Source organism: Haliotis cracherodii, unplaced genomic scaffold (genome assembly GCF_022045235.1).
Source record: "Haliotis cracherodii isolate W230 unplaced genomic scaffold, xgHalCrac1.p SCAF_15, whole genome shotgun sequence".
NCBI lineage: Eukaryota > Metazoa > Mollusca > Gastropoda > Lepetellida > Haliotidae > Haliotis > Haliotis cracherodii.
The window spans coordinates 5,146,783-5,159,153 of NW_027266270.1; the positions used below are offsets into that span (position 1 = coordinate 5,146,783).

The 12,371-nt window shown below is 40.7% G+C and overlaps 2 protein-coding genes across 8 annotated transcripts in view; one reads left to right on the forward strand and one right to left on the reverse strand.

Moving 5' to 3' along the window:
- LOC139462188 (ankyrin repeat and SAM domain-containing protein 1A-like) overlaps positions 1 to 1,542 on the forward strand; it is a 195,586-nt gene extending 194,044 nt beyond the window's left edge. For all 7 annotated transcript variants that reach the window (XM_071243744.1, XM_071243747.1, XM_071243743.1 and 4 more), the window contains one exon: positions 45 to 1,542. The gene's annotated coding sequence lies outside the window, so the exon portion shown is untranslated. The remainder of the gene's footprint in view (positions 1 to 44) is intronic.
- A 9,365-nt stretch (positions 1,543 to 10,907) lies between these two features.
- Positions 10,908 to 11,408, reverse strand: LOC139462635 (protein TsetseEP-like). Its single transcript, XM_071244466.1, has one exon. It carries the CDS (start codon positions 11,406 to 11,408, stop codon positions 10,908 to 10,910), a length of 501 nt encoding a protein of 166 aa, XP_071100567.1.
- Positions 11,409 to 12,371: the final 963 nt, after the last annotated feature.

Consider the following 12,371-nt stretch of genomic DNA (forward strand, 5'->3'; position numbering starts at 1 on the left):
GTGGAGTGGAATGTACTAATGATGACACATATTTGTTTTTCCAGATAGCTGGCTCCTCATCAGGCTTCTCCAGGTCTTCCATGGCATGAGGAGCCCCAAGCGCCATGCACCATCTGCTAACATAGATCCTGGCAACTGTATCAGCCGAAGTCAGAAGCAGCTAGCTCATTGAGAAGTTTTTAATGATATTTACAATTTCTATCAATATTTAGCACCATTTAAAAGTATTTACTATTATTAAAAACACTAAAGCATCATCAATGTTCTACAGTAGTCATCATTTGGCAAGCACCTGCTGGAGACTCCTACGACACAAGTGACTAACTACTACCATCATGTCCTCATTCCATCTAACTAATTCCAGCAATCTAAGTGGCACTAAGATTATTTGGTGAATGTGCCTTGATATTAATGGGGGACTACGCTCCATGGTCTGGGAAACTCACCAGTCTAGATCTACTTGAAGATAATATAATTATCAATGATTGAGTGATAATTGTACCATGAATTTTGGAAACACTAAATTCTGATTGGTCATTCAGAGGTTTCAAATAATAACCACCCCAGCCTTGCGTTTGGTTCCAAATTCAATTTAGATTGGTTTGATCTACAGGTAACCTCGCTCTCCAATGAAAAGACAGTATGTTTATCTTCTAAACATTATAATATTTGAGCAACAAAAAAAGATGTTTTTCAATGACTAGAATGACATGCAAAGGTTATCAGTTGACCGTAGTCCCGCCCTGCGATTCAGCTGTGAGGCAGATAGGGAGATGTACACTTGTATGATAACAAGTATCTGAAGATATCTAATGTATATTTTAAAGTAGGACCATGCATAAAATTGTTGATTTTGTTTATTTCTTTGTTTATGTTGGACAGTATGCAATTTTTGGCAGAGGGTGAGGGTGCAAAGATTGTAAAATATATGGAAATCTTTCGTTAATGTATTGCAATTTTACAATTGCATGTAGAGATTTATAGATTTCCAGTGTTGCCCTCATAAGCTACTTTACTTTTTTACTTTCATTTTTTGAAGTATTAATACATATACATACCAATCATTCAATTACAATAATCAGAATTGACATTTAACATCATATTTCAGTGTATGCCACTTTTGACCAAATTTCATGAGTAATATCAATACAATATGACATCAGTTTTTGTGACCAATCATATTGACCAGTTCGCTTATTTGAACATATCCGCACACAGGGGTCGTCTCAAGTTTTTCAGGCTTTTTAATTGTGTTCATATAGAGATCAAGAATGGATGCTTCATACAACAGTTTGCCATTGATACATGAATAGAATATTCTTGTAGTGATATTGAAACCAACCAATTTGGAAAGTATTATCACATGTCTACAGTACTTGAATTCATGACCCCGGTATACAGTAAAACTTGCCACCTTACAGACTATGTTCAACATGCTACAATTATACAAGTGCTGTTGTTTTTTTGGTTCATTTTTTTCATATCAACTAGAAATTTCCATGCATATCTTTTCAATATTTTAAATTTTTTTGAGATGACCCCTATGATAACGAAAACCAAATATTGTGTTAGTAGCAGCTTTACCATTCCATCGTGTTTTGATTCCTGTTGTTTACATGCAAGTTGTAGTTGTATTTTTATGTTATTTATTTCAAATTTGTTCACATCCCACTAGCGTTATTTACACATTTATTTGCTTATGTCAGCAGAAATGAAGAATTGATTGTTTTCATGTTTGTGTCATCTGGGTCTCTCGAGATGTAAATGGAATTTACATATAATCTTTTTTTTTAAATTCAATTATATAAAGCATAATTTGGAAGCTATATGCATTTTTTGGCAGAGATATATTGTAAAGTAATAACTTGTGTTTCACAACATGTCTTCTTGGTGCATGTCCCTTTTACACCAACATCAAGTCATTGGTGTGTGTGCTTGGTGTTTGCGTGTCAGGAGATGGAGTAATTAATCAAGATTTAAACGTGTGGAAAACTACCATAGACTTTCATGTCTTCCTTGAGACAAGTGTCAAACTGGGATATATTTGTAGTTGTTTCTTTTTGACAGACTTTCTGTTTTAAAAAAATGTTTTGGGAGGTTGGGGAAAACATCTACCGTATTTGTTTTTTTTAGCTACATGTTGTCAAACAGGTTCAGTTAAGTAATTGCATCAATTCTGAATTTAAGAAAAATCATTTTCTTTGTTTCTGGAATAAATAGCTGATATAGTTTTAGAAGATATTATCATATGTATCAGACCTGTATTTTGTCAAAAAACATGTAAACCAAGTTTAACATGGAGACCCAAGACGAGAAAAGTATGAGAATTTCCCACGTGGAGACACCGTTAATACTTGCAGTTTTCAAATGTGCATTGGACATTTTTCATTCAATTTACTAAATCTATAGATATTAGTTTTGAAAAAGATGTATTGAAGCTCACCTGTTTGATATTAAACTTTATCTTTAAACCAGTGTATTGATTACAGTAACTGCTGTGTAGGTAGATGGCTGTTATTGCTACTGATAGAACTTGAGAACTCTCGTACTGAGAGTAACAGGCGAGATCACCCTCCTGCTACATATGGTGGTTCATTAATACGAAGGAGGTTACATCTATAGGTAGTTGTGCATGCGGTAGTACACGGAGAGGGTCACTTCTTCCTAATCATGCAGTTGTTACAGATTGTCTATTGCTATTTAATGTTTATTATTTACTTAAGGCCATGAGCTTTCAATAAAAATACTAACTTCAGCTTATTCAATGAGATGTATTTTCTCACTGAATTTGTAGAGTAAATATATACATGGTTTGGAACCAACTCTGCTGTACTTGTGTCTCTTGCTGCCATTTGTGTGATAAATTGTTCAATTTACATTTTGTAATACATTTGTAATTTGTAATAAAAGTCAAAAGGATTTTTTTATGCAAAACATTTGATGAAGTTTGTCATTTAGATTTCTAATGGATATCATGTTTGACCTTCATGTTTGGTTCGCTTACATTAAGCTTGTAAGTGGTATTGAATGTCACTGTTAAATATTTGTAAGGGTCTCCATTTGTTTAGACATTTTGTTACAACTTAATGTTCTAAGAAAAGTATGTGCTGAAAAATGATAAATTAAAAAGGTAATGTTTAATATGAAATCCTCCACTTGAGTGATAATACGAGATGAGGGTTCTCTATAGGTGCAGTGTAAGGCTTGTGCGTGCAGTACAAACTCATGATTTTATTGTGTACAGCCATGATGGGAGATACTGCTTCTTACTGTAAATTGTATATATCTTGGAATGTTTGTACATACTTTAACAAGCGCATTTCTTTCAACGAATGACATGTATTATCATTAAATTGTCAGAATTTTATTAACAAATGTCATGAATTATTGCACTGTGTGTCTATTCATATTTCTGTGCATCTTTAAACATGTCATATTTCAGTCATGCAGCCACGTGTTATTGCTCCTGATATTGAGTTTTTTCTGACAACACTTTCAGCAGTCTTCAAGCCATATCGTGACAGGTACACCGGTAATGGGGTTTATACTTTGGACCTACCATATTCACCATAATAAGCGCCCTGGGAACCTAGAAATTTGACAAAGATTGGTTTGTTGTTTAACGCCGCACTCATCAATATTCCAGCTATATGACGGCGGTCTGTAAATAAACGAGTCTGGACCAGACAATCCAGTGATTAATATCATGAGCATCAAGTCAGCAAGCCTGACCAGAAATTTGACAAAGAGGGTGCTTATCAAAACCATAATCGACATGTTAACTTATTTCAAATGTCTATGAAACTAAAACTTTTTTGAAAATATTTACTAGACAGTCATGCTTACCTAAACTGCTGAGTTTTAAGTACAACAAGTCTGTAATTTAAACAAGAAAATACAGACTGTTATGTTCATTTATAGCTAGTACAGGGCACTCATATAGAATACTTACAGATTGGCCAAGTTGTTGATTAGGGGGACAGTTATTGGAGGGGGGCTCTAAATACAGTGAATACGGTGTGTGAAAGAAGTGCTGGATGAAATGAAACTTAAGTTGAGATGCTCCCCACCATAGTCCAACACTGCCCCCAGGGTGTTCATTGTCCTTTGGGGGCACGGGGGGCCAAGTCTTCTTAGGTGCCGCGATTCGCTGTGCAGAGTTGCGTCCCTTGGCCACCCCAGAAACCTATTATTGTGGGTTTGAATCCCGGTTCGCCCCAATTATGTTTCTAGGTTTGTCAGCACCATACCCATGCTCATGGGTTTCACCAAAGTGGTAAACGTCTGAGACCTGCATCACTTCGGGCTTTCCTCCCACATTAAGCTGACACGCCGTGATATAACTGTTGATGTTAAAAGCGGCGTTAAACCCAACTCATTCACTCACTCATTGGTCCTTTTGGTTCCGACAGCGTGTGGATGAGGAGGAATTGTCCTGAAGGTTTTACCCCCAGAATATTATGTTCAGTGCACATGATGGATGAAAAGAAGAAAAAATGTTTTTGCTTATTTTGGAAACATATTCTGCCTCCAACAAACATTTTCCCAGACCAAATCCCGTTCTTGAACATTAAATGATCCCTAGAAGTAATGGGTTGCTTTTAGCTTTTTAATGAATCCATGACTGCATCATATGGCCTCATGTACTGAAATGTTTCATTTTTGAGATGGTAACTGTGCTGAACTACGCAAACTGTACTTAGTTGTATGTATTGACATACTGTGTTTTGTTTCTAACCTACATCTGTTCTCCTGTATATTCGTGAACGTGTACAGCCATTTCTGTTTCTTGTGGTTCAAATGAACCTGAGTTTTGTTGTGTGATGAAACCGATTTTGTTTGTTTATGCAAAGACTAGCTATTCTCCACCAATTAAGGTATGCAGAGGGTAAATGACTAAATATACTACTCATCGCTGACCAAACTTCCATCTTTTGTCAAATGTTTGTCTAAGCTAATGTTGAGTAGTATATATACTGCCAAAAGTCCACTTGTTACAATATGATCTTCCAGGGGTAAGATGGATCCAGGGCAAGAAGGTCCTGCTGTTCTGTTCCATGTCATGCTCTTGTCTTGGGTTCAAATCCCAGATCCATCAACCTCTCTGCTTTCAATTACCTGTATACTTGGGCTCTGCTCCCACGTGACCGGACAGAAGGTGATATGACCAAAACACTACTTGTTAAGGGAGCAACTGTGTGATTTGCAGGAGGGATTCTAAAATAATAGCCAAGCCACTTAAAGAAGTTAGTCCTTGTTTTACTAAATTTCTTTATATGGGTCTCACATTGTTGAATAATAGAATAATGTACACTTTTCTTGCAGACAAGCGTCCAATGAATACAGTTTCTCTTTTAATTATCATTATTCAACAAAATAATAGAGGAACTGTTTATGTTGGAAAAATAATTGATCTCCTATATAGTATATTGATTAAAGCTACACTGTTATGTTGGTTTATGTGAGTAAGTGTGACCACTACAAGCAGCAATACATCGTGAAAATTAAGAATTATATAAAGAAATCAAAAATATTTTCAAAAACCTGCCAGTTGTCTAATGCAAAAAGAGAGAGCAAAAACACAAGTCATTTATTTTGATCACAGGATATTGTGAAAGACCTACCTCATATAGATCAATCAAAACAATTATGAACTGTTTGAGTAAGATATATCGTGAATGTGTCCACAAACCATATATGGTATTTGATTCTTTAGAGCGGGAAACATGCTCGTTGGTACTCTGCGCAGTCTGTGCTTTGAGTTTGCTAAGGGAGATAACTCTGATTTATTTGTGACATCCGCTCGTTGGTTGATGTTGGTATGCTTGTCAGCTGTGTGCGCATGCCTGTGTGAGTGGACCCTGTACAAAAAAAAGACAAAGATTTTGTGTACATACTTCAGTCATGTCTTACGTCTCTCCACTGACTTGTTTGTATAGTTTGCAAAACAAATAAAACCATATAGAAACTACTCGAAACTCTTGTTATTTATTAATGGCCTTGCGGATGTTTAAAGTCGGTGGGTCGATCCCTGGCCGCGTATACAAAAAGACGTTGAAAGATGGTACTTCTTACCCTACCTGGCACTCGGCATCAGGGTATAAAACCAGGACTGGTAGGCTCGGAATTGGTATGCCGTTTCTGAGTGGGGTAGGTGCACACGCACGCACATTCACACACACACACACGCACACACACGTAAGTGGAGGTCCCTATTTAAGTGTAGTAATCTTGAACGCGACGATAAACCCCATCTCACTTCACGTGTTATTAATGAACAGACTGCAAGTATAGACTTATTTTGTTCTTCATTCTCTGGAAGCACTGGTTGCCCCGTTTTGAAAAGCCAAATGTCCCGTAGAAAGGGCTCAATATTGAGCTGATTTACTAGTTTTACTCGTTCAAGTGACTATCACATTGCACAACATAATCTGGCAGCAGTCGTTTCCCCTATATAAACGTTGCTCGATAACAGATTGTTTACCTAATTTCTATTAACCGTAAAAAGACGTATCAAAAAAAAAAATGCAATGTTGGAAGACCTATATGTTAATCGGTCGGTACTGCAATCAATCGTGCATGTTGGAAATAGTCGAATAGACCTGAACAATGCATGGCATTTCGGTATGTGCAGTTGCGATACTTAAGTGTGCCATAGTCCAATGCTCGTGGGTTCGAATCCAGATTCGCCCTGATGATGATACTTGTTTTTTTGGCTCCATGCATTTGCTCCTGAATTTCACCAATCACCAAAGTGGCGCACATCTCAAACCTGCATCACTCCAGGCCTTCCTCCCATAGTGAGATACCCACGTTAATGGTGAGTGGGGGGTACCACGGAAAGGCATATATAACATAGCTACGCGATAAGTCCCAAAGACCAATGAGGAACAAGGCGTGCTTTATTTCGCGATAAAACATTGTTCTGTCGTTAGTGAGTGAGTTTGGTTTGACGCCGCTTTTTACAGTTTTCCTGTTATATCACTAAGTGTCAGGTTAACGTTTGAGGAAAGCCCGAATCAGGTATCAGACCTTTACCACTTTGGTGAAACCTACGAGCATGGGTATTGTGCTGACAAACCTAGAAACATAATTGGGACGAACCGGGATTTGAACCACGATCAAAGGTCGCAAGGGACGCAACTCTGTACAGCGAATTGCGGCGCCTCAGACGGCTGGGCCATCCGTACCCCTGTTCTATCATGATGTGTAGATGCATATCAATGTTGGATGTACCAGCTTGGACGAAACATGACTGACTCACTTTGGCAGAACGTCAAGTGCCCCTTTAAGACGCGGAGTCCGCTTAGAGTCCCCAATTACTGCATCGCTAATCCATTTGTTACATCGTCCCACTACGCATGTATATTTAACGTTGTGAAAATGTCTCAGTTCCGAGTGCGTTGTACAAATTGATCTCAGAGCTGTGGATATTGTTAACATTTAGTGAGTAAAGGATTTCTATACACAACATAGGCAAGGTGATTTTAAAGAGGCATTAGCTGGTGCCAATTTCTAGTCCCGGTCTAGACTCTGTAATTTGTGTAGACGGATATAGCCGGAGTAAAAAGCATTGAGTTGTGACGCACGTTTTGGTCGTTTTATCACAATGTTTGAGGTGAGGTGAAATGGGGTTTAACGTCGCGTCCAAGATTATTGCACTTATATAGCGACGTGTATGCACGTGTGTGTGTGTGTGTGTGTGTGTGTGCCGATTTTATAGTGCTGTAATACCATGCCGCAGTTTAACATGGATACCCCACTCAGACACACAATACTGACGGAAGGTCGGGGATCCGATCCACAGCCGCGTCATATCAAAAGACGTTAAACGATGGTATTTGTTGTTACTCTGTCTGGCGCTCGACAATAAAGGGAATAAAACAAGAACTGGTCGGCTCGGAGTCAGTATACTCTTGAATGGGGTATCCATGTTGAACCGTGGAATGAATATCTCTGTCAGCATGCACAGTAAAACCGGCATTAGTCCGGACACACACACACACACACACACACACACACACACACACACACACACACACACACACACACACACACACACACACACACACACACACACACACACACACACACACACACACACAGAGAGAGAGAGAGAGAGACACACACACACAAACTCAGACACACGCACACACAACACCCACACGTGCATGCACATCACTATATAAGCGCAAACGTGTAATAATGTTGAACGCAATATTAAAACCCATTTCTCCTCACCTAGTAGATGTTACACAATAGGAGAATAGGCGAGCTACGAATAGACTACGTATATCATTGTTGACGTGGAGCACACGACGTCTTCATGACATGGGAGATCATGACGTCAATGATCTGGAGTGAGTGAGTTGGTTTAACGCCGCTTTGAACAGTAAATCGGTTATATCACACGGTGTCAGCTTGCTGTAGGAGGAAGGACCGGCGCGACAGGGAGATATAGAAGCAACTAGTTTTGCTCTCTAGGAATTTATGAGGCGCGTTATTTGTAAATTTGTGGAAGATGTTTACACACTGATACATACAGCCCGCACTCCGTGGGGTCATAAAATGGTTTGTCTTTGAACCGTAGTCACAGAAGGGACCTGTTCCGAACAATTTTTGGAATTAAGGATTAAGCTTTTCGAATAAGTTTTTGATGTACGCTGCGTTTAACCTTCTTTGGAAGGTTCCTTTTGTGGCGAACTTGCAAACAAGACTACCATCACTGATGGTGCCATCCCAGTGGCTTTGAACTAAATCTTCCATTAATGACACTTTGGACTCATGTTTAAGAGTGTGTTTGATGGACATGATATGACATGACTGGCGATTGTTGCATCTCTCGTCTGATTACGTCAGCTGCCTCCCAACGGAGGTGTCGCTCCCGACGAACTTAACGCCAATGTCACACTGCCCTTACGGCGTGAAAACATTTTTTCCGTCTACTTTAAAACATGTTCGCCACATTAGGGTGGGCCTTGACCAGTGGAGCACGCCGCCATACTTCACCCGGAGTGCCTACTCCTTACGCCTGCGCCAATCAACTGTTAAGTAATACAGGCATCAAATGATGCTCTTGACGACTCCACCGCTCGCTGTGAAATGTTCAAAGGTTGTAATCTGTGTTAAAACGTCCACATTTATGTAACGGAGGGACGGCATTATTTGGAGGCACGAGTGCATTGAACCGTGAAGTGATACCCGGCGGATGACTGATCTTTGTAGCACCTTCTGAAGCCGGTGTGTTTGTACAAGAAACACGATAATGCCGCCATAACACGTCCGTGCCAGCCTCGTCAGATGCAACACATTTTGGTGGTGACGGTTGGAGGAGTAAGAGCAGACGACGCTTCCTTCTTTGCCGTCTGCTCTACTATTGTCAGCCGAAAAAAAACATGCGAAAATAATCGCGTAATCTACTAGCATATGTAGTGTTGTTAAATGCTGGGGCGACAGTGGCTGTGTGAGCGGACGTAATTGGAAGGGGGATCTTTACCGTCTGCTCCTCTATTTTCCAGTTTGTTGATAAAAAATAGCGGTAGTAGCAAAAAAAGCGAGGGTAATATTACTCATGATGGTGGTGGTGTGAATGATGGTGTTGATGTTGATGATGACTCCGCCAACGTCGCCTTCTCTGTTATCAAGTCAAGTAAATGGCACGATGTACGTGTTCTGTTTAATCTTTAAAGAAATCGAGAGTAATAATCGTAACGATAAAAACGATGTATACATGATGATGATGATGATGGCGACGACGATGACGATGATGGCGACGGCGACGACAACGACGACGATGACGACGACGACGACGACGACGATGATGACGATGATGATTCTTCCATTACCATCGTGTGTTATTGTTCAGTAATAGAAACACGGGCAGCATAAAGCCCCGACACCATGCAACACTTCCTTGATCGGACTACATATTCAGGAACAATCCATGTGACATCTAAAAACTGAAGACGCAGAGGATAATATTCTTTACTAGAGCTAGACATCATGAGAAGAGAACAGATTTACTTATTTCAACGTGAGAACGTTGTCTTCCCAAATTAGTTCAAGGAAGCAGTACGTTTATCAAAATTCAAAATGACAGGTGCTCCCAGAATGATTGAACGGCTGACATCCCGTCCTCGGTGTCCCAGGACAATGTCTTGATGTCGTCTGCTATTCGTTTCCCAGCGGCTGTAAAATACATGTACCCTATTTCATTACATACGCCCCAAAATTGTAGAGCTCGCAGTCACACAAGGGCAGGTCACTCTGATAACCGGTCATTGTCCTTCGCTGCGTCTGCGTACCATGATGTCTTTGGTGAATCTACTCAAGTGCACACTCAACTCGAAATAAATAAACACCAAAGCGCTGTTGAATGACGGATGCGAGGGAAGATTGACAAGAATAACGACCATCCGGTTGTTACATGGCTACGGTATATATTTTCCCTAGTTTCTGTTATTAACTGACTGTTACGATTGATAGTGTTGAGTGAGTTAGTGAGTTGGGTTTTATTCCAGCACTACACTGGAGTGTACAAGAATGTATCCATGTCAGGAGTCGAACCCAGACCCTCTGCGAGCCGAGTGAACTCCTTATCCAGTAGGTTCCCCCCTGTCTTGTTATGGCATATGTTAATATACTGAACAAACAGTTCAGGGATTATGAATAATTTTGGGAATATGTTTTGTAGTCAGACTGAGCACACAATTTCATAAAAATAAAAAGATATGTCTGGAAACTGTTCTTGGGCCTGGGTTGGGTTCAAGGACTGGGTTGGGTTCAAGGACTGGGCTGGGTTCAAGGACTGGGTTGGGTTCAAGGACTGGGCTGGGTTCAAGGACTTGGTTGGGTTCAAGGACTGGGTAGGGTTCAAGGACTGGGTTGGGTTCAAGGACTTGGTTGGGTTAAAGGACTGGGTAGGGTTCAAGGACTGGGCTTAGTTCAAGGACTGGGTTGCGTTCAAGGACTGGGTTGGGTTCAAGGACTGGATAGGGTTCAAGTACCTGGTTGGGTTCAAGGACTGGGCTGGGTTCAAGGACTGGGTAGGGTTCAAGGACTGAATTGGGTTCAAGTACCTGGTTGGGTTCAAGGACTGGGTTGGGTTCAAGGACTGGGTAGGGTTCAAGGACTGGGTTGGGTTCAAGGACTGGGCTTAGTTCAAGGACTGGGTTGGGTTCAAGGACTGGGTTGGGTTCAAGGACTGGGTAGGGTTCAAGGACTCGGCTGGGTTCAAGGACTGGGTTGGGTTCAAGGACTGGGTTGGGTTCAAGGACTGGGATTAGTTCAAGGACTGGGTTGGGTTCAAGGACTGGGTTGGGTTCAAGGACTGGGTTGGGTTCAAGGACTCGGCTGGGTTCAAGGACTGGGTAGGGTTCGATGACTGGGTAGGGTATGAAATATACCATGTCAACCGAACTATATTGCACCTCCGCATGATTAGACATAAAGGTATTGATGCCACCATTGGTACTGGGTCCATATACGTACCATGGACCTACTGAGAAGTAAACTATAATGGCAAACAGCACGTCAAACACAACTGTGATTATATACAGTTAGTTATAACTGAAAACTAATAATAATTATGAGGATACGGACTTATAAGCTTTCAAAAAATTCATTAATCAATTAATTAGTCTAATCAGAACTTGAATAGTCCCATGGCGTCCATCTTTAGCCCAATCAACACCAGTACACTTGAGTATTAGGGGAGTTGTTCGAAATACACATAAGCCTTGTCTGAAACCACAGAGGCGGTCTGCATGCTTGAAAGACTATGAAAGAAGGTTTTTAAATCACAATTTAATATATTAGTTTTGATAGATCACATCACTGCTGTTTTTCAGAGAATAGCGAGTAGCATGTTTGTGTGAGGCGGAACTATGACCAGCCACTCTTACATCCGTATTTCGAATACAAATTTAGTACTTGTCCAGGTGCAGGGGCTAAATACCAGATCTTATTTTCCCATGTCAGCTTCCAGTGAGATTTTCGGGTAGAATCGGTCCTCAGTAGTCCATGTTTGAAAGAGTCGGCCAGAATGGGGATCTGGTGGTTACAGGGTGTCGTCTTGCTGTAAGTGTGACGTCATACCTTGGTGACGTTGTCCTCTATCAACCACTCGAGTGAGTGAGTGAGTATGGTTTTACGCCGCTTTTAGCAATATTCCAGCAATATCGCGGCGGGGGACACCAGAAATGGGCTTCACACATTGTACCCATGTCGGGAATCGAACCCGGGTCTTCGGCGTGCCGAGCGAACGCTTTAACCGCTAGGCTACCCGCTCCCGACTCGATGTTTGGTAGGCTGTCGTGATGAAGTAGTAATATCACTTCCTCTCGTGTTGCCTTTGTCTGTTTGTTGTTTTA